A 27125-nucleotide genomic window follows, 5' to 3' on the forward strand; every position below is an offset into this window, starting at 1 on the left:
TTCTTCCAATGATGGAAGTGCCTTTGTTTTCTTTCTATCTAGTACTTCACAGTGTATTTAACTTGGCTAGACTCTCATTCTTCTTAGGATATTTGAATCAGTTGACATTTATATATATATACTTTGCATTTTGCATGTAAATGGAAAGTTTTATGGCTTTGAATTTTGAATGAAAACATCAAACTGGTATTTTGCTTTGGAACATGACAGACATTCTAAAAATGTACAAACCAGAACAGAAACAAACGCTTATGCTGATTTTGACCTAATGTTTTCACAAATATCTTTAGCGGTTGACTAAACATTTAAGCTCTCAAAAGTGAAATGCCTATCTGTTAGCAAGCACAAAATACAGAATGGCGTAAATATGGAAACATAATAAATTGTGGTATTAGGAACTTTCCATTCCATTGCTTTGTAGGCTGCTCTGCTTCCTTCTAGATTCCATGTCTTGGAAAGTTGAGAGCAAGATGGTAGTAACCGTTTATTCAAAAGCTAACTGTAAATTAGAAGATCTGTGTAGTTAATGAAAGAGAAATGCTTAGTAACAGCAGATACCTCCTGCCAGGATAAGCACTGTTATCCTAGTTTTTTATGAGACAAAGTAAGGTGATAATTGAGCAACCAACATTTGAAGGGAGTTTCTGGGTTTATCTAAATAAGTAACACTGCACCTATTTTGTCTATGTATAGAAAATAAAAATTAAAAAAATATAAAAAAAAAATCAGGAAGGATGTGCCTCAAGGAAACCGTTTGTTTACCTGGACAGATTCAGAGAAGACAGACTTATAGGTCTGGGAAATTTATGAATGATCTCTCTCTCTACAGTACATACATACATGTATATAAGTATATATATATTTTTTTTCTTATTTAATGGTTTTGACATTGGAAGATGGTTAGGTAGTAGCTGGCTATAGAAACACAATTCTTTCAAGCAGGTACTTCTTACAGTATGGGAAATTTTAGTATTCTCAGATACTGTTGTGTGTTTCAAAAATGTTTTGCCATTTTCTAAACTTAAGAAGTTGGAATTGCTACATCTAGTCAGGTATAAAATGAGAAGAGCAATTTTGCTGCCTTTATGATCATTTCATTTTTTCAGTTTGATTAGATTTGCAGTGTGGGCTGTTAAAGCCCATTTTTCAGTCAATTAATACAAGTAGGACAATCTGCTTAAAAGCAAAGAGCTAACTGGGGAAGAAATATCTCCATACTGTTACAGTGAACCTTAAAATAAAGAAGTACAAATAAAAATATAACAGAAGTCTCTATCAGGTGTTACACGAGTCCCTTCCTTTTCCAGGGTGCTCCCAAACCAATTGCCATCGAGCCGTGTTCAGGAAACAAAGCTGCTGTCCTCACAGTATTTTTATGCCTGCCAAGAGGATCATCGGGAGTCCCACCCCCGGGTCAGTCAGGTAAGGCTTGTGCTGGTGGGCATTACCTCTGTCCTCCTGCAATGCTGTCTGTGTGGACAACTGCTCACGTACAAAATAACGTACAGTATATGAATGCAAGGAGCTGTTCAGTCAAGGTGTTTACTTTAGGCTCACTGTTTAATGAGGAATTTTCATCTGGAATTTTGATGTGGTATCTAATATAAAAAGCCTAGTGGCAATCTAGGCTGGTGTGCATACATATATTTCAGGAAGCGTAGAAGCATGCTACTGCATACCAGGTGGGTGTTTTTGTTTTTTTTTTTTTTTTGCAGAACAGAACATTTTCATGTGTGACCACTTCTACAGTCTCAGTTCATTTGCTGTAAATGATTCTGGAAAGGGAACACCAGTGATTATTCTCTCTTGATTTTATGTTGAGTGCACTACATAAGTTTCTTTGCACCAAGAGAAATAAATGCCAACGCTATGCTGTTTGGGATTCAATGAAAATGTTACCATTTACTAGAATGCCTGTTAAATGAATCCTGGGATTTTGTGAGTGAATCTGCCTGCTTTATTAGGAACATGTCCACAGTGGAAATAATCCCGGTTTATTTTAAAACAGCATTTGTATTACCTGGAAGTACTTGTCATGGTGATCTGTCTTATCTGATCTCTGTTAGACTGCTGTACAAAACCATTACAGCCACACCTCCTAAGCAGGAAGAACCTTCATACGATTTTTAGATCTTTTAAATACTGCCTACAATGATGTGATACAAAATGGAAATGATAACAAAGTTCAGACAGTAGTCTGGCACTGCAGAGATGAGCACTTTGCTGTTTCAGAATTCATTGGAGGGTTCGCCAAAATGTACACCTTTGCAACTAACAATATGCTGCATGGTATGGGCCAAAAATACTCCTTCAAGCCAGAAAATATGCTTTAAGGATAGCTTCTATTATTAAGAGCCAAAAAGAGATCATCTTAACCTTTAAAATCCATTTAAGAGATTAAAAAGTACTGAGTAATGATGATGAGGGCAAACTCAGTTGACTTCTGTTTGAAATAAGCTCAGCTGTCTTCTCTTTTGTGCTTTATGATCCTCTGTTATTTTGTTTGGTTGTGTTTGCTTGTTTGTTTTCTTCCTGAGTTCTGAGATGAGGATTTTGTTCTTAAAATGCAGTTTGTGGCTTGGAATTTCTGTATGTGCTAGGAAAACAAATGTTACTGATACTTTGTGAAATGCACTGCCTGGAAAAAGTATATAAATTTAAGTGCTCTGAAAACAGCAATGAAAGAGGAAGGATATTTAAAGTATTCTCTATTCATGTTTTAAGGAAATGAAAACAAAACAAAGGTGTTTATGGTCTGACAAGGAAAAACAAAACATAATGAAAGAAATTAAAACTAATTGTTGAACTGGAGCTTACGATGTTTTTTTGTTGTTGTTTGTTTTCGATTTGTCTGTGTGCTCTTCTGCAGTAAAATGTGCTTAACTAGTTGCTTCGTCATCAGTTTCTACTCACTATTTAAATCTTTTAAGAAGTAATTGCTGATCTTTGCTGCATATGAAATACAGTGCAAATAGGCATTTCAAACCTGTAGTTGAGTTCAACAATGCAACAGATGTGTCATTTCAGTCTCTCAATGTGAAAGAACATACCTCTTTGTATATAAATTGTCTTCCTCTATTTTATTACTTACTTTCAATCAGCTTTGTAGTACATATTTAAATCCTTTTCCTCCGTTGCTCATTATGACACTTTATTATTTAGAAACATCTGACTTTTTTTAGTCCCCATCTGCAACTCCCACTTTGTTCAGGGTCAAAAGCGAATAGGAGTGCTTGAGATGTGCAGCCATGCTGATTCAACCATTAGATTATGTCAGACTATATTGCTGTAATCATTTTTCCTAAGTGTAATGAATTTTGGTACTCGTGAACTGCCTTCACTGTACGTAACCATGCATAGTCTGGCAGAAGCTATTATGCAAGTTTGTTGGCATCCCTGTAACTCCACTAATCCACTTCGTTCCTGTCCTGCAGCACTACCTGCTGCTTCTTTCCTGGACTTTCAGGGAGCAGATGCTGTGAACTGTGCCAAGTCATTTGAAATGATGTGGAAGTTTTGTATAGCAGACATATGTTTGCTGTGCAGTTGGTTTCCCTTATGACCCAAGCTAGGTTAAAACAATGATATTTAGGTGGATGTAAGTAATATATTCAGCAATTATGTCTTGCCAGGTAGTTTTAGAATCATCCATTACTTGCATATAATCATTTTCATGCTTATTGGGATCATTCTAGGATAAAACGGACAATGTGTCAAACATTTGTTTAAATGATACATCAAAGATACTGATTTTTAGTTCACAGTGAGAGACTGTGGATTTTGTTTCTTGTGGGTGTACATCTGAAATACGAGAGACTACCTGTATTGCTGTGCATCCTGTTTTCTTCAAAATGAAGAACGCTGATATTTTCATTAATAACTAAGCTGTTTTGCAATGGAGTTATTAGGGCTGTACTCATATGTTTTTAATAACCTGCTGTGCTCAAAAGTGGGTTTTATTTGTTTCCCATGTTTATATTAGTAAACAGTGTGCTTAAATAGTCTCCCTGAATGTTTAAAAAAATAATAATAATTCCAATGTAAAGGTTACTGTTTCTACAGCATATGTTCTATACTTCACCTTTATCAGCAGCTGGAAGAAAACTTGAAACTACAGATGGTGGGCTTTGGCCAAAGGCTATGCATGGCAAAAGCTTCTCTAGGAGGACCATATGTCCCATTGGAGACCTGAGTGTTCTCTATGTCCTGCAGAAAATGTTCAGAACTTTACAGAAAGAGGCTTTTGATGTTTAGTTCTATGAGCATACAAAACATGACTAAGTTGATGTAATTAAAATGTTTAACATTAGTTAAAGAGTAGAAAATGGTTTTAAATAAAATTTTCTTGGATTAAAATAGAAATTACTGAATTATAAATTAGAATAATCAGCATAAAACATAAAGGAATGTTAGTGATGAAAAAACATCTACTGTGGCTAGACTGATAGAATGTGATTGCTCATTTTTCTGTTGTCTCATTAGTTACATTGCACCTGAGTAATCAGGTCAGAATTTAGAGATCAGAGGAAATATGGATTCTTTATACAATCCCTCAGCATATTATTACATATGCATCACTGTAAAAAGCATCCATTGCAGTGAACATGTCCTGCAGGTTTTGTGATATGTTAGAAGGTAGAGGACATTTGTGCTTGCTTTTAGTGTCTGACCCCATGCTTTAAATAGCTTACTCACTACTTAATGTCAAGAGATCTAATAATGAGAGCAGCTGCAACCAGATCTGTAAAAAAAAAAAAACTAAATTATGCATCTCAAAGAGTATTGAACAAAAGAGGCTAGACAAAAATATAGGAGGAACAAGAGGATAATATATAAATTGCTTACTGCAGAAAGAGGTGCCAATGAATTACCAGCAGTGGAAAGACCAAGAATAACTCCTTCAAGGTCTTAATACAACTCTGGTGATATATTGGGCAATGCAGAAAGAATAGCCTGGTAGTGTGATAAATTCTGCTAAAAGAACTGTGATCATGTCATCATTATTATTAAAGCCAGCTAAATCCCACACTTTGAGGTATCAAGGTACTGTACAAAAAGTTTATAGAACTCTATGATAAATGTTTGCATCATTCTCGGAGAAGGCCAGTAAGTGCTCTAAAGCACAAGGAGAAACAGGAAACTAGAGCATTTTAAAAACAAACAAAAAAAACAACAGAATCAAGGGATGTGATTCGTGAATTATTTACATGCTGATACATTACTTTCACAAAGCAAAATTTCCCTAGCAGGTAGAATTGACAGATTGTCCAGTAAAGGTGTGTTTTTCTATTAAGATAGTGAGCCAAGTGATGTTGAGATTGTATGTGTGTGAGTGTCTCTCTCTATTAAGCCCCAAAGAACATCTAAATGACTATGACTAAGTCTAACTTTAGACATTAAAATATGACCTGCAAATTGAAATCAAAACCTAAATAAAATGTATTGGTTAATAGAGCAACTTCTGTGGAAATAACTTGCAGTGTAGATTGTGGAATGTGCATCTTGGAAGACTTCATGCAACATTCTATTGCATAGAAATGCTCATAGCAATATTTTATATTCATTGGGTCTCTCCTACAGATCTATCTGAAAATTACTCTCTGATATCTATGAATCAAAACAGAACTTCTGTCTGCATTGACTGTGGCATTCAATCCTACCCAATCAGCACACTACAGTAGGATCACAGAGTCAATAAAATTACCATGCCATCTGCCTTCGCTGTACTCACCATCTTAACAAATAATGACTTCATTAATTGTTCTACAAGACAATTAGCTCTGCATGAGGTTTTCAGTAATAAGGGTTTCTTAGGGAAAATTAGAAATAATACTGTTTAAAATTCCAAATTATTATACATATGAGACATATTAATATAAATATGAAATAACATGTTATAAAGTATTATTTTAATGATATTACTCAATTGTTCTGAGCCTTGGAAACAAAACTATATGTAATCGTTTTCATAGATTTATAGAATCATAGATACATGTGCATTGGAAACTTCTTTAAGACCATCAAGACCAACTGTTAACCCAGCACTACCAAGTCTACCAGTGAACCATATCCTTAAGTATTACATCTATATATCTTTTAAATATCTCTTTGAGGATGGTAATTTCACAGTCCTTTCAGTGAATAAATTTTTCCTAGCACCCAACCTATACTTCTCTGGGGTCAACCTGAGGCCATTTCCTCTTGTCCTGTAGCTTGATGCTTGGGAAAAGAGACTGAACCCTGACTCAAAACAACCTCCTTTGAGGCAATTATAGAGAATGATAAAGTCTCCCCTGAGCCTCCTTTTTTCTAGACTAGAAAGTCCTGAGAATATTGCATGCAGTGTTTTATAAGCACATTTGGATTGGTAACTACAAGTGAAAGGCAACAAGAAGGAGAATTGCTTAACCTAGTGGAGAGTTTGTATAAAAGGATTTTTTTTCCCCCTGCTTCCTTCATTGAGAAGTAAGACTTCCAGTTTTTTTGTGTGCATGTGTATGTATATACGTATGTAATACATATATAGGGCTCTCATGTGAAGAAAGACCATGAATAATAGACACCAAAAGAAGAAAAGTGGAGATGGGAAGAAAAAGGAAGATATTCATAGCTGGTAGGTTATTTAGACTCTGAAATATAACACTACTAGAGGGAAAGAAAAATTGTGAAAAGGATATGTCTAAAGAAAACAAAGCATGGCTCTGTTTTCTCTTTTTCTTCAGCCTATTATTCCCATCAAAGCATTACCAGGGCACCCTACATGTGTACATGTTTTTCTGCATCATTCTGCTCTTTGTTCTATACCAGACTGCCTCTATAGAGTGTCATCACATTATTTGTAGTTTTGGAGACAGATTTTTAGCTTGTTTTCTGTGTGTTATTGATGGAATGGATGTATTTAAAATGCTTTCATATTTGTAATCTAACTATACTATTTAGATAGGATAAAGTGATAGGTAAATAGGGAAAGCATTATAAAAGCATTGAGTAAAACTATTCATCGTAACACCCACCAGAAGGGGAGGAAAAAAACAGGATAACAAGATTTCTGCTCTGAAATACTGAAAGAAAAAAAATCGTTTCTATTTATCTGCTCTGAAGTGATGATATGCAGCTGGGAACGAGCCAAACTATGTATTACAGCACATCACCATAGATGCCTACAACTTGTGTTAAAATTCAGGACTTGGTGAGTCAGGCATTTTGTCTGGACCAAAACCCAAGCAGGGTTTCTGTTGCCATATAATTCACCATTCCAATGGGAGAGGCACAAAAAACCACCTTGTCTCCAGAAAAACTATAGATCCATATTATAGAAATGCATGGAGAATCCATGGAGTGCCAAGTCACGTAGCTTAGCTTGTGGAAATATGATTGTATTTATTTGACCCCAAACTCTGCAGATAAGGTGGATTATTTTGAACTACTAAATATGAACAGATTTTTTTTGAATGTTTACTTTATGAAACATAATTATTTTTTTTTGTTAACTTTCACCATCTAGACTGAAGATTGAGTTAAATCTCTCTGTGATATAAAGCATGACTAGAGTATTTCATGCAGAAATAAATTTTGGTAATTAAGTTGAGAGATGTTCTACCTTAGTAAACAATATGTTGCCAGTGAAATGTTCAAAAAACAGAGTTGAAATGTATGAGAAAATCAAAATGCTCCTTGAAAGAGATTGGTAACTGTAAGTAAGACTAATTGACTTACTGAAGAGTAACTTTCATTTTTAGATGGATGGGTGAGTTTGTCAAGTGATCTTGTCTCAAAAGAAGTAAAAAAGAGTTCATTCTTGTTAACTAGAGATGCTTGGCAAAACAACTCTTTAAGACTCAGTGAAACCTGCAGTCATCTATTCTGAAGCTTATTTTACAGAAGTTGCTTTCTTTTAAATAGTTATGCCTATTTTTGGCATGACTATTTTCTGCTTAATTTTGTTCTTCTGCAGTGCATCAAATGATGGAGCAGACTGTGTTTTTAGTATTGACACTGTGAAAAGAACACAGTGGTAAGTAGCAGATGGTGCTGATGATTACTTAAAAAAATATTTATGGCAATAGCAAAAACAAAGTAGATAATAAGACCCAGTGGCCAACCAGACAGCTTCACACCCTTGCCCAAAACCCAAAGCAATTATTTGCAACCTTCAGGGTAAAGTCTTCACCTAAAAACAAAACAAAACAAAAAAAAATTGAGGTTCTTAGTATACTATGGTTTGTGAATGATGAGGTATGAAGTGAGTATTGATTTTGTCTGGTCTTATTGTTAAGAATTTTAGGTGGATGTGTTATAAATTACTTTTTGCATCATTCTAGTCATAGAATCTTGATTCCTTTTTATTTTTGAAGTATTTATTTGAAAAGGGATGTAAGCAATTTAAAATGAAGAACGTACTGTATGATGTGAGCATTGTGTCACAAATCTTAGCCAAAGTAACTTATTGATTGGCCGATAAAAGCTTCATGCTATATAGCTATCAAAGAAAACAAAGGCAGCTGAGATGATTGTTTTACAACTTTATCACTGGACTTCCTGCCCTAGAGGGGGTCAATAAAATGAGACATTAGTAAAACTGTTAAATATTATAAACATTTATTTGACACATAGTTATTCATTGTTCAAACAAAAATTACCACAGTTCCTTCAGAGTATTAAGAATATACTTTTTTCCTTTGGGCCCTTTTGCATCTGTAAATGCAAAATGGGGGCTGAAATAAAACTTGACGATGCTGTAAAACTTCTGAATACTGTGAATTATAAGCATGGCCATAAACATCTCCTTAGTTGTTTGTGGTATTGGCTGACTCATTTTCCACTCACATTCAAATGTCAATTTGCCAATTTTCACTCCCCACTTATGAAAAATACAGAGGCAGTGGTAGATGCTCATGGTCCTAAGTTTTTGACTGTGAAAGAATAATTATCCTTCAGGCAAAGGCAAATAACATCTACTTGAAAAACCTTCTTCTTTCCTCTGAGCATCTTTGTAGCACTGTCCCAGTTTTAGCTTTAGCTTTTTATTTATTTATTTTTTATTTTTTTAAACTTTCATAGAGAAGTTGTACTTGGAGTGCCATTTGGAGTCCCATCTGGACTGCTCAATGGCAGTTACATTTCCTTGCTGGATCCCATTGAATGTTTACTTCTTTTTTTTAACAACTGTATCCTTTTTCAACTTGGTCATTCTGTGTCCAACATAAGGTTCTGCTTGCTCCAAAATAAAACTTTGAATTTAGAACAGGAGGATGATTACATTTATATTCCTTGAATACTTGAGGTCATGCAACTCTCTCTTTTGTATTCTACTCCTTCTCTGTGTTGATGCTACATACCAGTGTTTGTCATGATTAAATTTCAACAGCATGGCCCTATTTGTATGCCAAAATCTTTAATGAAAATATTAAACAAGACTGGTCAAAAGATTGATTCTTGTTGCCATGCTATATCTTCACCTGTCTCCTTTGTTACAACTACACTTTGTTTTCTCTCCTTCATGTAGTTGTCTGCTCTCTGTAATTCTGTAATATAGATCATTTTTGTGTCCACTGATAATATCCCACTGTGTAGAATACCTTTCAAAAGTCTAGATGGAATAATTTTAACCATGTTCTTATCTAGAAAATCAATTAACATTGAAAAGAAAGTGGTCTGATTGGTCTGGCACAGTCTTTGATGAAATGTGGATGTGTTTTGCACCTTTTCCATTTACCTGACTTTAATTATTCTTCCCTGCCAAGTATTGTATAGCTAAGTGTAATCAATAAATAACTGATTTTTTTTTCTTGATTCTAGACAGCTTTTAATATGAAATAAGCAGCGTTTACTTTTCTCAATTTATATGCCACTGTTTGACAGATTACTAAACATCCCTGTTACCAACCTTTGTTTTCTTGCATTCTTACAGAACTAGTGTTCTGATAACCGTGTCCATGCATAAAACTTGTGTTGTTTCTATTTCCAACCCTTGTGCCATTATCATTCTGAATTGTGCCCTCTTTGATAAACATTCTCTCTCTCTCTCCTTGAAACCAGTAAAAAAAAAATTAACTCAGTTTTGGGGCAGTATCTAGATGTTCTCCATCTCACTGCATCTCTTGCTGTGTAGCGATTTTTCCTTTATTTTCTTCTCTTTCATTTGATTTCTACACTGAAAACCTTTAGATATTTGCATTAATAAACCTTGGCAAGGTTTAACTTGACTTTTGACAATTCTCACTTCACATTTCTTCGCCTCTAAAAGTTTCTTTGCAATTGGAACTTTTTCATCTGTTTTCATAGTTTCTAAATTCAAAAACTACATGGCCTCAGTCCTCTAGAAGCTAGTTGGTTTCTACATTGCACAGTTACATTGTATGTTTTTAGAAGTCATGGAAGAGTTGAGGGTTTTTCTTGAGGAATGTCTGGCAGATTATCTGTAACTGCTTTTCTGTTGATGTATTAATCATATAATATTAATATTTTGATCCTCTTCTTCTCACTGCTCAAATTTCCTTACTGTGATTGTTTCCTCTAATCACACTGGTATTTTACAGAGCTTGGTCTTGTTTACTTTCTCAGGCTATAAATGCTATACTCGTGTTGCTGGATGTGGTGGTTTGTTTTTTGTTGTGGCTTTGTTGTTTTTTTTTTGTTTGTTTGTTTGTTTTTCTGGATGCATGGCATTTATTTCAAAGCCTATTTATAAAATGAGCACTGTATACTGTGAGTAGGTGAATGCTATTCATAGTGTTAGTGTAGGCTCATCAGCTTAATCATTCAGACTCAGGAAAAGCAGAGGTATTAATCTTTCTTTAATCACTGAATAGGCATAAAGGTTGGTTACTTTTGTAATATCAAGCCATCAAACCATAACTTTTTTTTCCAGTGGGATTCATGCCTATCCAGTCATGCAGAAGGCCACAGGATTAGCACGGCTTATGGAATCACAAAGAAATTGATAAGATGTACAAAGAAAAGTAATCCGTATGTAGGAAGAAGTTAGGTCTTCACTTTTGACTGACTTTCAGGCAGATCCTTGGGTACTCTACAAGACTAAGCTTTCCATAACTGAAAAAGATTGTGAATTGCATTTCTTCTTTTGACGTGAACTGTGTAAATGTCAACAAAGGAAAAAACAATAGCAGAAAAAGGATAGAGGCAACTGAGGAACATGTGAAGTTCTCAATTCGAGATCTTTCTGAGAAAGGTTATATATTTGTCATTTTTAATAGAAATTTTATTCAATAAATAAATAAAAAAAAGCAGCTTTCACTCATATGGTTTATTTCACACATATGGAAACACTTGGTAGTTAGATAATGCCATTCAGCAGTGATTTGTTCCGACACTGACTGTTGGTATTGATAAAAAGGCCCAGTGTTTCTCACATAGAAAACATGCAGTAATAGGGCCTTTCTTTTCTGCATCCAGCCCATATGAATGTACAGCTCCACCTAAACTGAGGATCTTTTTGGCAACATTCCTCCCCAAATGCAAGCAGATGATTTTAAATTTTCTCCTGCTAAACCTTGAGGATCCAACAGATGTCTAACTCGAGATGAGTTGGAAAATGAGGTGAAGTGAACAAATCCCTGCTCAGGTAACACACTGGATGATATGTGTTCTTCCTATTTGAAATTGGTGGTCTGCTTTTATATTCTGTCAACATATAGGAGGTGGAGCAGATGGCTTACGGATAAATTAGAGCCATAAACCTTTCAGATATAAAGTTATATATGATTTAAATCTTTCAACAGGGGTCCCATTACCTATTTCTCCTTCCTCTAACTTTAAATTCTTTGAAAAGAAGCACCTCTATCAACAGAAGACAAATCTGTTTGAAATCCACCACTAGAAATAGTTACATGGAGACCTGCCCTGATTCTTAGTCATACCATCATGGAAGCTTTCATTCATCACTGGGACAATGCAATCACTTATAATTTACCTTCCCACACTTATTTTATCAAGCTTTTGGGCTAAGATGCTTCTACTGTCTATTTCTGATATAAAGTTATCCAAAATTATATAGAGACCAATGAAATTTATCATTCTGTGGCATTTGATGACATCCATCTGTTTATTTATGAAGCCATTAAGGACTTATTGAGTTACTAGACTACAGAGAAAATAAATTGAGTTATCATCTGTAGTTAAATTCAGTCCTTGTGTCTGCTCTCTCTTCAGGCTGTATGGTGTTTTCTGAAATTACAATGGCTTTGCAGGCCCAGACTTCAGGAATACATTTTCTTCACAGCCTTTTTATGCCATTCCAAGTCAATTTCTAATGCGTGAGCAATTTGTGGTTCTGGAAAATGTTGACAGAAGGATGTCAGAGCTTTCTTTTCTTAGCAGTTTAAAAGCATGATAGGGGCAGTTCTAACTTAAAAGCAGCTCTTAAATTTTGGAACTGCTCAATAGATGGAATCATTTGATTCTTTCAATCAATATTGTGCAGCTACTGTAGGAAGTTAGGTTTAAAGCCTGTGGACACAAATTAATATAACTATCACTAAGTAAAACACTTTTAAGATGAAGAATGGAAGAAGAGCCACACTCTGTGTTCTATATATTCATTTACTATACTGTAAGGAAGAGGAAAAGGCATAAATCTCAAAACTTGCTATTAGTAAAATTGAAGAGCAAACTGAGAAAATAAATCTTAATGGGATACTTTCTGTCTTGTAATAAGAGTGAGATTGTACCAGTGAACTCCCTTATCAGTGGCAGCATTTCTGGTTGTTCCTTCACTATGGAAATCACTAGAAATGTCCTCTGAAAGAGATTATATGGGTGCAGCAAAGATATTAATACAAACCACCCACAGATAGCTGAGAGCTGAAGGTTGGGGTTAATGAGCTCACAACTGCTATAGAAGAGATCCTTGTTAGGACATCTTCCCTTATGGTTGCATCTCAACTTCTTGTGTGCCCTGGATAGTTCTGTTTCATAATTCTTGTACTGAGAGCTATAGGGAGTATAGTTCAGAGATGTGTATGTGCTAGCTCGTGTATTACTGGACATATTGGGTCCAGGTCAGCACTGCCTGTAGAAGGCTAAGGCTGACTTCCACATCTCTGCACTATCCTTTTATCATCTGGATGTAGGGCCATGCCTATGGATACAGCTAGCTAAACAGCATATTCAAATGATTAGCTCTTTGCTGAACATGAAGCAGTGGCAACAACATAAAACTCACCAGATGCTGCTTTTTGCAATTCGTTTGAGCCTAACAGTTGTCTCAGAACTCCTATGCTCTGGTGGATCATACCCAACTGCAGAACTGCCCAAGTATTTCAGAGGGCTGTACCACTCACTCTACATCCTGTAGTTCCTGAAGTATATGGGCTTCACGAATAGTAGGACTATTCCTGCCTATGGTTACCCAGGTTTAAAAAAAGAAAAAGAATAATAAAAAAAAATTGGATGGCGATTTTTCTTATCTTACAAAATACAGCAAAGACAAATGTCTGTAGTAACAGCAACAGGGATAAGCTCAATTATAAGGAATTAGCAGGTCCATGCAATGTAAATAGGCCAGTGGTTGAAAAATTGCTTCTCCTACATGAATGCATAAATGTATAAAATCCAAGAATCAGTTGAATACATGAAAAATAAAAATAAGGAAAAGCAAGAATGAATTTAGTGTTTCTGTAAATATTTTTGGATTTGAGACACAAATCGTGTACTGAAATAAAGTTATTGTTCATACAGAGAAGATGGTGAGCTAGGAAGTGACTGAATACTAATTAACATAGAGATATGATGGACAATCTGTCCAAAAGGGAGAAACTTTTAATTAGCACCTGAATATGAAGGACTTTTAGAAGAATTCCTTTTTATAAACTTCAGCTTACTAAAATTCTTGTATCTCCAAAATGCTAATATTAGATGAATTTTCCAAATTGCTAAGCAGGAAGCAGGAATCTGAACAGCAGCAGAAAAAGGCCAACCTTGTCACTTTGTCATTTCAATAAGGTTGTCTTAAGCGCTCAAAACATGCTAGGGTGTAAATGAATGCTTACAAAAGAAATTATAATTGCAAACTATATTTAGGATTGAGTGACTCAACATGAAAATTATAGAAAGTTTAGGATGAAAACGCATCTACCTTTTTCCCCCATTCTATGCTTAATTCCTGCTATTTTTATATGTATTTATTACTTTTAATTTAGGATTCAATGATACACGGCCTTGATATTTTCTCTTGCCTCTGTCTGCAAGTGGGAGTTAAAATACCTATTACCTTGCTGCAAGGCACATGCAGTAAGGCAGTATGGTTTTATTTTGTTTGGGGTGAACAGGTGCTTGTCCTCTGAGAGTGATATATGACCATGATATTCATAACGACACATCAAGTCTTCAGACTTGTCCTGCTAGAATCATTCAGTGCTTTTTTCCAGGTATGTAACTGCTTCAGTGCTATATTCTTATCTCTTTCCCTTCCCATTTAGGGACCTATTTCCTATGTGGTCTGTTGGGATTGGCATCTACTGAAACATGCGTCCAAAGCAGATGCTGTTCCTTGTGCTCTTACTGGTTCCCCCATATGTTTGGGGATGGATGATGTTTCTCTGTGCTGTCTGTAAAACTGAGATGCTGTTTGTGAGGATGTGGCAGTGGGAGCAAATTAGTGTCTGAGATGTTCTCAGATTCATTGTTGCAAGCATAATAGAAAAACTTATAAATAATCATTCATAGTATGGCTTACACTTAACATCATCCATTAATTTTCAGATTCCTGCATTGCCTCAGCAGGAAAGTCTGAGTCAAGGAGGAAGTTAAGAGTTTTTCCTCAGTATTTCTTGATGCATTTTCAGATCAGTATCTCAGAATAGAAGATACTCTGTTTTGTGTGGCTTTTTGTTGTTTTTTTGGGGGGGGAAGTGCAGATTAATCCATTATTCTTTCTGTAGATAAACAATTGCTACCAAATATACTCATGCAGGAGTCTTAGTCCACAGTAGAGAAATACTGATTAGTCACCATCAGGGGAAATATATAAAGACTCTTAGGTAGCATATTGCAACTGTGAGTAAAAGGAGTTTTTGTAGGGAGATTTTGACTACTTGAAAATGTTTCAATATGCAAAAAGCATAACAAGTTACAATACAAACTATTAGAGCATATTAGAGCATAAGCATTCAAGAGAAGACTGCATCTTTTTCTTGGGGAAACAGCAGAGGAGGATTGGCCATAAAGTGCAACGTGATTGAAGTACAAATGTGAATTTCAGGTGGAATTTTCTTTGCAATTTCCGGAGATTTAAATTACTAAATTCTAAATACCAGCTATTGAAGAAATATTGTTTGAATAAATTGTGCTTGCTTTTATAGAGGAAGAGGATTTTTTGTTTAGAAAACAGCAAACTATGGCCAGCAGCACATTGTGCCACATCCTGAGCTGCATCAGAGGCTTGTTTAGATTGATGCAGGAGAGTTATATGTTGCTTTATGATTTCTGGTACATTTAAATTAAAATATGTTCTTTAGAGTTTACTGATGATTTAGTAGTACTTGCTCAGAAGAATATTTATATCGAAAGTTCTATTTTATTTTGAAATTATACATTAAAATCAGTTCCTCATCCACCTAAGAAACATTATCAGCTATTCATTGGCTTCAGTTCAGTACAGAATCTGAAGAATAGTCTGAAAGTAGCATCAAATTTTCTCTACTTTTGTGAAGAGCTTGATAATGCAAGATTATACAAGATGAGCGTGACAAATACAACTTTGCATAAATGACCACTTCCAGTAACAGCTGGATCTCCAGGTCCCACTTCCCACTACTGTGACTCGCGTGATTCCACCTTGGTTAGCACTGGAGGAGATCTGGAATGCCATCACAGAACACTTTTCAAACTACCATTATTTTTAGTGGGAGTGATGCCAAGCTCCTTTCAATGTTGATTATGGAGTCATGAAAAAAATAAAGCTGGGAAGGACTTTTAGAGATCATTTACTCTTATCTTCTCTCTTCAAGTAGCATCAGCTGCATGTAAACAATTCTTGACAGATGTTTGACTAACCTGTTTGTAAAAGCCTACAGAAACAGTTTCTGCTTCTTGCCTAGGAATTATTTTCTCATGCATTGCTGTGCTGTTAGAATTTTTTTTTTTTTATGGTTAACCTAAATTTCCTTTGCTACAGTTTAAGCCCATCTCTTGTTATCATGCCCATAATGAGCATGAAGAAGATTATTTTCTTCCTTTCCTTTTCTCTACCTTTATATTTTGATGTTTCCCCTCAAATCACCTTTTTCTATATCAAAATAGTCCCAGTTCCTCCAAGCTGGTCAAGGTCATGTTTTCTAGTCCTGTTTGCATTCTATTAGTCCTCTGTACTATGCCTATGCAAAGATTGATGAAACGGGACTGTAAAATATTGAGGACTGGAGGGTGAATAATTATTTTAAAAGAGAATCCAGGATTGAAGAGCAATTTTGCAAGGATACTGGGTTATCCTTCATCCTCCATAAACATAACTTGGGGTTATAATAACGTAATATATAATATAACATAATGGGGGTTGGACTCGATGATCTCTGGAGGTCCCTTCCAACCCCTACAATTCTGTGATTCTGTGATAACTTCCATATTCTTTATGTGATTAATTACTGATGGCTGATAAAGCTGAAATGATTTGCTGAAAAGCTGGCCTGCTAGGCATAGTGCATGACACTGTAGACCTGAACTTGGGCAATATGAAGGATCTTCAGAGAAGTAAGAAATCATAGTTGTGGTTGATTTACGGTGTTTCCCAAACCTCAATTTTATTAAGTGGCGATGCTAAAAATGGAAAGCTTACTCCATGCTTCTTCCCAGGTTTGGCTATTTTTAGGATTTCCTGCAGAGATTTTGGCCCTGGGATTTAATTCCTTCTACAAACAAACCTGTCCCTTTCCATATACAGCAGAGTCAATGATTCATGTCTGGTGCAGTCAGCCAGCAAGGTTCAGTTATTTATTCCTGCAGGGTTATGGCATTTTGTAGCAAGGTGCAATGAAAACTGCATTGAATGGGAAGGAATTTGTTTTAGGAAGAAAGTCCAATGTAGTCCCCAGCAGAAGTATTATGTGGCAATTAGGAATCTGTGATCTGCATTTTGCTCACAAGGAGGCACGCACCATCAATTCAGAAATAAACTTGTAAGTTATTTAGCTAATCTTTAACTGTGTGATAGTTTCTACTAATGTGTGATAGTTTCTACTAACGTTTGGATATGGCTGTATAATCTGATAATCTATTCCATCAGTACAGCACTTAGAAATTCTGTAATTTGTATCAGTTGTTATTAGGGGACTAGAGCTCTATCCAAATAACATTTGTCCTGATGTTATGTTTCAGTGAGGTTTTCTCTGACTAACTTTTTTTCCATTGATCAGAAGTACTAATATGAAAAGAGATTTTGAGATAGCACTATTCTCCCACATCTGCTTATGTGTGTGTATATATATATATATATATATTTTTTTTTTTTCTTGAATGGAAGATACAGGAAAATATTTAATCTAGTCAAATAAAAATCAAACATCTGCTGCAAGTGTTCACCTATTTAAGGCTCAGTTTTTGCACTGGATTAAGAATTTGGGTTTCCAACTTCAGCACTAGTAGTTTTTCTACATTTAATGAAATCACTTTATGCTTCTTCCTTGCTGTGAGGCCTTCTTCAATTCCCTGTAGAAAATGCAAGATATGTTGGATTTTATATCCTAAAACAGACAAATCTCTACACTGGACCCATACATAAACAATGCAGTAATCAACAAATACGGCTGCACTCACCACCTGTCCCGCTTGGATTGTATAACTCAACTATTAAAGAGAGATTAGCACCTCTTGAGACCTATTTTATACACTGCATAAAACAAGGAAGACCTGGTACCCTTTTTCGTACTGGAGCAATTACGCTGTCAAATCCTTACTTAACAGATCCATGGGATGCTGAACAGCCACTCCTTGGATCCCCTCAATCACTCATTAGATCCCCCACAAAATGCATACACAGGGAACAATTAGTAAACCTAATCTGGAATCCCTATTTCTTTACAAATCCCATAGCTCCCACTTATCCATTAAATTGGAAGCTAAACTGTTTGAATACTCACCTATGAACTTAGAACATGATGAAAAGAAGTGTGCCCCTGTGTTGCTACACCGTGTCCTGCTGGAATTTATAGAAAAATATGTTATGTGGGACACAAACTCTAGATTGCCCCTTGAAAATAATTTTCCCAGAAATCTCTTTCCTGGTTTTCAGGCAACACATCTTCCCTATATCTACCAATCTTAGCAGCACAAATACATTTCTCTTGAATCAGCAAGTGGTACACAGAATCAGATATTGAGGTAGCAACAAACTCCGCATGAAAAACTAGCCAATGCCTCACACCGTCACCTCAACAAGTGCCCCACTCTGTACCATTGTGTTCCACAGATTCCATGCTTTTATATCCTCAAGTGTAACAAATGCATCTATTTTTAGGTATATATATAGCTGCAATCACAGTGAAGCAGAGTGAACTTGCAATCTGTTAAACACACAAACTTCCAGCTGTTGGTAAAAGAATACAGTTGCAGAACAAAATATGTATTTTGTACAGCCTACTGGGGATAAACCACAGCAATTCTACAGTGTTCTCAGTCCTGAATTTTGTTAATGTGCTTGGATCCGAAGGAAAAAAAAAGTAGTCCCCTCATCAAATTAGTGCTTCCACTAATTGAGAGACATCTAGCCACCTCAATATTAAAAATTAGTTTCCAAGCTTCAACTATGTCTCCTATGATTGACTATTATTAAACATTTTAGCTTTTTGAATTAAAAAAAAAAATCTTAATGAACTTTACAAAAACAAATAGTGTATGTAATCCTTCAAGCTAGCGAGCATATGTATTCTTGGTGTTCACTCCATGCTTTGACTACATCCATTTTTGCACAGTACCTGCACAGTTTAGTTTGTGGTTCATTGCTTGAGTGCTTTTGAGAAAACAATTTTTATGTTTTTCTCTTTGAATTTCCCTGGCTAATCATAGTAGCTACTGTATGAGAAAGTTTGCTTCACACAACGTATTTTTCCTTGGATAACAAATTGCGTGCTTGAATTTCAATGCTGAGTTTCTTGCTCTGGGAGCCGAAACTTGATTATTCATCTGAGCCTTGGCAAACAAAAGTGCAGTTTTCCAGCAGAGCTGGCCTGTGTGGTCACTTACTTTGAAAGAAACTGTTTCTACTTATTCCTTAGTGCTTCTGGAGAAATCACAGCTAAATATGGAGGTAACTGCAAGCTTTTGAGAGTCTTGTATTATTTTTCTAGTGAAATGAAAAAGATACCACGTTCACTTCATACCAACAAATATCAATCAGATAGTAGTAGTAGTAATAATCTATCACTGAAGAGGAGGACTAAGTCTGAGCACTTAACCAGCTTCATATTTGCAAGGCTAAATTATGCATAATTCAGAGTTATGAGCTCTTAACTGGTTTTTATTTCATATTATTTATATTTTTGGATTGCAGTGCAGACAGCCTACTGAAAAGTCAGTGATAAGTAAAAACTCCATCTTCAAAACAGTAGTTCTGAGTGTTCTCCAAAGTGTAAGGGAAGAGAATGGAATATTGATTTATCAAGAAATTGTACATTAGAAAATGAAACAGCTTTGAAAAGATGGGCGGAGATGCCTCATTGGCAATGCTTCACAGAGTGCATTCTGATCTTCTTTGCATTTGGATGCCACTTGTATCACAAATCTACCACTCTTTAATTGCAAAGCTGTTCTGACAGGTCTTGAAAAGGAAGTGTTCTTTCTGTTCAAAACATTTTCAGCATTTCAAGACAAACAATTTATGCAGAGGAAGAAATAGCCGCAGACTACCCATTATTGCATCTGGAAACATACTTTAACATATTCTTTGCTTTGGAAGCAAGGCTATGAATTATGCACACTTTATGACCCGACCACTCACAAATTAGAAACTTGGCTGTTTTTTTATCCATTGCTGTGTCTTGTAATCTCTAAGTCTGCCATAATACCATTTTGCCTGCCCCAGGCTAGTAGGGTTGCAATAGAAAAAAATGAACCTGCTTGAAGTTGAAGGTCTACTTGTAGTTGGTTTCATTTTAGATACAGTTGGAATAAATTTTATTTCCTATTAGTACAGAAAAAAAAAAAAAAGCATACAATCTTATGTACACTGATTTCACATAGAAAGATATTCTACAGTTCGATTTCCTAGATCTCTTCCTGACTAAATGAGATGGCATTGTTAGACAAGGCTGTAAAATTGAATACTCTATTTGTAAGTTGAAATGGCAACATGGATCTCAACTTCGTTACAGTAGATAGCATTTTAAACTCTGATGTTGTGCATGGGTGTAGTTAACAGGATAAGAAGTAGTAATGTTTATTTTTCAAATTGAATGTGATCTTTGTATTGAAAAAAAAAACAACCACCAAATAATTGGGAAGAGACTTCTGATGCTGTTCTGCGTTTACAAGTAACTTTCAGTCTAATGTGTTCTCCTGACAAACAACAAAAACAGAAGCAAAAATGCAAATGAAATCAACCATAACAACATATGCCATTTTTTCATGAGCAACTTTATTCGTTGTCTGCATATAGAGTGGTGTATTGACATCACAGCAAAAAATATTTCAGACTTGTAGACACTTCAAGTTATGATTATGGAAAGTAACATTCAGGAGATTGAGTAAGGTGTGACATATTTCTCCGAAGAAGTAAATGTTGGTACAAGCATCCACACACACACAGGAAAATTTCATTTGTTGTAGTTTTATAAAACTGCTTATTTTTATCATTTTCATGGAGAAGACAAGAATCTTGGAACACTATTTGTTATTAGTAAGTAAGCTGCACTTCCTACATATTCAGTTTTCTTGTATGCATACTTGCATATGCATTATCTTGAGAACATGATAGAAAGTATGGCTCTATAAGATAAAGCATTTCTTTTTTTTCAGGTGAGATAGAATAATCAAAACAATGACTTGCAAAGTTTTAAGTCCCGCTAAGCAGATGCTTTAGAAATTACTTTGATGGCATAGTGCTACTCCTTCTGCGCATTTTGCTAAAAACCAACAGATAACCTGCCCTATTTTAGAAACGTTGAGGTTTCATGTATTTTCAAATGTGTATGCATGTGCATATGTAGAGAAAAAATGATAAATTTACACTCAAGAATGCTCTCTTTGGAAAGCTCAAAACTGGAGGAAACAAAGACTTTCCTCTTTGAGAAAGTCTTTGTACTTTTCTGACTTCATTAACTGATCATTTTTCTCTCTCCATACAAATCCTACCTTAATGTCACTGAATTACATATCACTGTGATGTATCCAAAGATATTAACTTAAAATAAGTAGAAAGAGATACTGCAGTATTGCTTTGAATTCTGCTGTTCTAAACTAACTACTTCCAATATTTTAAACAGTGTTAATGAACTACGACTACTGTACTTATTTGATTACAACTCTTTAGACACTAAGTTTGTATTCTAATGCTGCTACTGACTTCAGTTGGGCTGAGTATTAAAAACTATAGGTAAGACTGAATGTATCTCTAGCTGTTTGATGCAATTAACAAGCTTAAATGCAACTGCTGTTACAGCAATATTTATAATTGTTTGTGAAGTGCTTGTGTAGTGATATATGAAATATTTATCTGGAGGAACTAAGTATCCCAGCAGCAAAAAAATATATTTATTTATTTATTTATTTATTTTTGCAGAAAAAAATGATTATTTTCAAGGCAAGTCTAACGCTTCTGTTCTTTGCAGTAGCCATGAACTAAAGAACCACCTCTTTGTTCCCTTAATTCCATCTAGTTTAGTGGAAATTTAAACCATAAGACATCAGATGATGCAATACTATTACATGTTTCTGCAGAACAAACGCAACAGTCATTGTGTTGATTGACCATAAAGAAGGTCAAAATTACCCTCCTTCCTTATATTTTAGCATATTGCAGTGAGTGTGGACACTCCTGGATGTATCCATACATAGGGGGGTGGGGAGGTTACATGCACACATGCACCTGTAATTGAGAAAATGAGGAGTTTTCTGTTGCTGAACTAAAAGAGCTATTAATTTATCAGAAGAAGACTGCTGTGGGGAGAGCTTAAACACTGGAGTGTTGTAGATGTATGATTTTAAGCCCTGGGTAAAAGGAGACTGCATGTGTCATAGAGATGATTTGTCTTTGGATGATAGCAACATCTCTCATAAAGCACTCCACTCAATCTATGGAATGATATTATCAGTGAATGTGGGGAATGTTCTTTTTCCAGTAGCTTGAGGTGTACTTATATGAAGGTAGCTGGTGAATGGCATGGTAAATAAAATCTTGAGAAAAATGATATATGGTTAAGGATGTATTTCAGTGACAGGCAGTGCAGCAGCAAATGCAAACGGAGCCCTCCAGTAGATAAATTAAAGTAAGAAGAAACAAATGTATATGTGAACCAATAGTCCCTTGGGTGTCTGTTACCTAAATTAGAGTAAGAAATATCAATTATGCAGGAAAAAAAAAAATTACTGTTCGAAGATTTTGTGTATTCTTCTCAGTTCACACACTTATGAAATGCGTGTTAGACACAGAACTATTCCTTTTGGAGGAAGAAATATGATGCACAAATCATTTTTGTTGGTGTGGTATTATGTTATCTTTTAGTTTGTTTAAACTACATTTTGTTGTATCCTTCTGGCAATGTTCTAGCATCAGAATCCCATTTGTTCCCTCAGTGGATCTCCTTTCCTGACAGTGGATTTCTCATAAAATGAAAAATCATTCAGTCATTTCTCTCTAATTATTTGCATCTCTTAATTCATAATTCTTGTTCACTGGAAATGAATTGTTAGAAAGACAGCATTATGGAGAACTGTTAATCTATCAAAATGCCACTTTCGAGTTTTGAGTAATTGATACAGCTGTTAAAGCAGAATTTTAGCTGCCTGGACATGTTATGGTTTTGTTTTATATTCAAAAGCAATCAATGAGAAGCCAAAATGTAGGATTCACCATCCTTAAGTGTTCTGAATGTCATGTAAAATACATGCCGATGTGACCTCCATATCTACTCTTTTCTGTGTTTTAAACTTCTTTGGCACTCTTGGAATGTCAGTCTATGGCAACAGCAAACCTTAAAATATGGAATTTTATTTCAGTTTCATTTGGTTTGTCAGTTGCCTGGTTGGTATTCTCCTCATAGATGTGATAGCACAGAATAACATAGATTGATGAAGCTTTATTTTGCCAGATGCAATCTGCAGAGACATGACATGCCACTGTTGCTTGTAGGTTACTTGACAGTAGTCCTTATGATGCTTGAATGCATTTAATGTGCAATCTGCACTTTATCTAGAAAAAAGAATTTCCCTTGCACTTACCCCATGGTTATTGCACCATGCTCTGCACAGCTGTGAGGATTTTTAGTCAGAGGAGTACAGGCTGTTGAGCATCCTCCGCTCCTATTAAAGTCTGCTGGTTCTGAGAATCTCTGGAACTTCCTGGATGAAGAATTTCCCTGAGGAATATATAGGGCCTGTATATAAAGCATAATTTACTGCTGATACCTGCATGCAAGTAAGGACATGCTTATTAATGATATCACCAAAAATTCTAAGATCAAGGACATTTCTGATCACCGAAGATATGAAATTTTATTCATAGTAAAGCTTCCTCTGAGGGCTGAATTTCTGGATGTTCATATGCTCTCTTCTTTCTAATCAGTTCTTCAAGTTACAAACTACAGGATTTTATTGAAGTCATATATGAACAAGAGTGATTTCAATGTTAGAGTTAAACCCAGCTGTACATCCATTATTTATTCGTATCAATCTGCTATATGAAACCTGGAAAAAAGTGGGCTGGAATAAGTTGAGAGTTCTGATCTAATTAACAGTCATCATGTTGCCACCTCTTCTATGTAATCAAATCAGCAGAATACCAACAGTATGAAAGAGAGGTGCTTGAAGAAATCTAGGTTAGTGAGACCCATTAATAATCTGATCTCATAGGAAAATAACTAAAATTTATTCCCTATTTTACTTTCATGAAAAAGTTAATTAAACTAATCAGCACTTTAGGAACCGCAAGAGAAATCCTGTCCCAAATTCTGCTCATCTCTGTACAAGCAGCCTTGAAAATGGGAATAAGTTTATAACCACACCACATCCCTTGCCAGAACCTGCAGGCAACTTGTGAGTATAACTGCAAGCATTGTGAACTCCCGAAGTCACATCAGTCAGTCCCAAAGGACTTGAATTCTGCATCTGCAGAGTTCTGGGCCCATTACAGAATTCATCCATTTGCAGTATCAGAGACAAGTGGGGGTTTTGCATCTTTGCTCTTCTGAGAGTTGCTCACGGTGGTTTTTTAATATTCACGTTGTACACCTGTAGAGATTTTACTTGATGACAAGGAATATTTCCTTTACTGTTTTGAGAATATAAGAAGAAGGACTTTGCCACTTGGAGTCCAGCCTGGCCAGTGGTGGATGGAAAGCGAAGCATGAGCTGCTCAGCTATGCAGATGAGACAGCAAAATTCCAGCCAGGACCTTGAGGGATGGGAACAAACTGTGTAATTTAAAACTGCCACAGAAAGGCAGTGAGTTTAAAAGCCCCAAACTTTGCACAGAGCAGCTGAGAAGAGTTGCTATTCTTCCATCTCTTCTGAACATAAGGTATGGCTCACAAGCACACCAGAAAGCGGTAATGCCTTGGATCACTGCAACTATGAGTGAACTTCTTATATCAAGGTTAGCTTGAAAATAGTTGGTTTCAAACTTCTAATCTTTCTGGTAAAACAGAAGGAAAAGCATGAGGTTGCTTATTTTAGAAGAGCCAGGACACAGGAAGCTGATCCCAATAGCTAAAAGCATAATATAAGAACTTGACAAGTTTTATTATCAGGAGACATAATTTAGCTAAAAGCCACAATTGTGAGCAAGAGGGACATTTTGTAGTGATGACCAAATGGACTGGTATTGCTGCATAATTTATTTTTGGTGGAATTTGATTCCTCCATCTTGTAGTGTCTGCAAGGCAGTCTCTCTATCTGGCATTCCAGCTGGGTTATTTGTGAGAACATTTGTTTGTTTGTATTATTTTAGTGCTGGGAAGCCCTAATGATGGGTCAGACCTGCACTGTTTTAGGCGCTAAATGAACTCAGAACAGAAAGACAATTCCTCTGCCATATAGTTTATAATCTGAGTATGAAACAAGAGACAACAGATGGGGCTAGACAGACGGGGTAGCATAAGGAAGCAATGTGACAGTACTGGTTAGCCAAAAAGCCCGTGTTCATAGGAAAGCAACAGGCCAGCTATGAGTTTTCTGTAAGCAATGTATCGAAGACAGGATTTGAAATGAGATAATTAAGAGTACTTTGCACACAACTGTAGGGAACTCCTTCAAGGAGTACGAGGCAGCTTGAAGGAGAAGGGCTTTATAAATAAAGCCGATCATCACATTTTGGGGGCATAGAAATGGAAAACCAGTAGAAGGTGAACAGATAGTGGCAATATCACTAACATCTCTGAATAAGTACTTGACTTTTTGCAGAATTTTGGATAAATAGGAGTGAGCTAAAGCTCACACTGCACTAAAGGAGCGTGCCTTTGCACCGCTGTTGTAAGTGTGGAGCCATCCTCCAAAGAAGGGTCCTTATCCTCCTCACTGAAAGATTTCTCCATATAATCAACATGACTTGGCCACAGACAATTTCATGAGATTCTTCAGCATATGAGACGCTTTGGCCAAGGAGGTTAGAAAATATTTCTGTACTCCCAGAATTCAGAGGCTATTGGTACAAAAGCCTGGGTCTTGAAGTCTTTTTTTTTTTTTTTTTTTTCCTAACATGTTCAGTAAATAATCATAAGACCATGTTTAATACTGGACAGTTGGTAAACAACTTGACAGTAATTTCATCATATTGTTACATTAGCTATTATTTTATATGGCAGTTGGTTCTGGTAAACTACAATTTCTCTTTACAAATGGTTTGGAAAATAATACACACATTTTAAAGAGTCATGAACCAAGTGTGCAAACTATTAAAAGCAAGATAACTACATACAAGTAGGTGGCATTAACTGAGCTAAAGGAGCCTTTCATCTGAGATATCTCACTTCAGTATTTCTGTATCCCATGGCTATATTAATAAAGTTCTCTGTATTTAAAATGACAATTGCTTGTCATAAGCTTTATGTTTGCTTTCATTTCCATGTTATGCATGGTTTATAGGAAAGACAAGCTCTGAGTATCTCTTAACAAAATGAAATCCCTCCATATGGCACCCTTCTCCCATTAAGACATATAATATGAACCCAAAAAGCATCTTTTAAAGAAGTGTTATAGCTGAAATGGGATTTTAGTTTAGCTTAATTGGTGAATTGCCTGAAGCAAGAATTATCTTTAATGCTGTCTGTGTACAGCAGCACTCACAGCTGTTCTTAACCAATTCTATATCAAAATAACCAGGAGCTTTCTCACAGCCTTCCAAAGGTTAGGTTTCTTCTCTAAGCTATTCTAAGTTTCATTGATAGTCAACCTAAAGGATGAAAATATCATGCACTGTGATTCCTACTTCATTGCTTTACTTAAGAGCACAATGTTTCTGCATTGCTGGACTGCTCTCAAAACAACCTTTTCATTTCAGCCCTGAGGTCCTCACCTGCCAGCACGCTCAGAGCTCTCTTCTGTGCACTAGATCACCGCTGGCACTTAATGTGGCAGAATCTATTACACTGCAAACATCAGATCTGTTGAATGCAAATTGGGAACTTGCAAGAGTGTTTCCTTGGCTGTAGCATATTTAATTCTGAGAGCTATTTACCAATTGCAGACACATTTGACTGAGCACAGGAGCCATAATTCTGTTTACCTGTTCCTATCCTTCACTTGTTTTACTACTTTCTTTGCTAAAAGTTGTGGTAGCCCTGCTATTTGAGGGACTTTTCTGTAGTTCTCTGTGCCTGTGAAATAAGCCTTTTTCATAAATCATATTTTTAAAAGTGCTGCTCCAAGTGGTTTGACATTTTTTCAAAAGTAAGATGAAAGTTTACGTGCTTGAAAGCGATGGCTCTGAGAAGTATGCACTTTATATTTTATTCATTTTGATAGCT

The 27125-nt window shown here is 35.8% G+C and overlaps 1 protein-coding gene across 6 annotated transcripts in view; it reads left to right on the plus strand.

Annotated features, from left to right (window-relative positions):
- ATRNL1 (attractin like 1) overlaps positions 1-27125 on the plus strand; it is a 424497-nt gene that overhangs the window by 372148 nt on the left and 25224 nt on the right. For 3 of the 6 annotated variants that reach the window (XM_048944556.1, XM_048944559.1, XM_048944560.1), the window contains one exon: positions 1308-1422. In XM_048944556.1, coding sequence (XP_048800513.1) covers positions 1308-1422 — 115 coding nt within the window. Of the gene's footprint in view, positions 1-1307; positions 1423-1715; positions 2830-10870; positions 11198-27125 lie in introns of those variants that run through there. The other 3 variants (XM_048944558.1, XM_048944557.1, XR_007376982.1) reach the window with 3 other exon arrangements.

This window comes from Lagopus muta, chromosome 5 (genome assembly GCF_023343835.1).
Source record: "Lagopus muta isolate bLagMut1 chromosome 5, bLagMut1 primary, whole genome shotgun sequence".
In the NCBI taxonomy this organism is placed as follows: Eukaryota; Metazoa; Chordata; class Aves; order Galliformes; family Phasianidae; genus Lagopus; species Lagopus muta.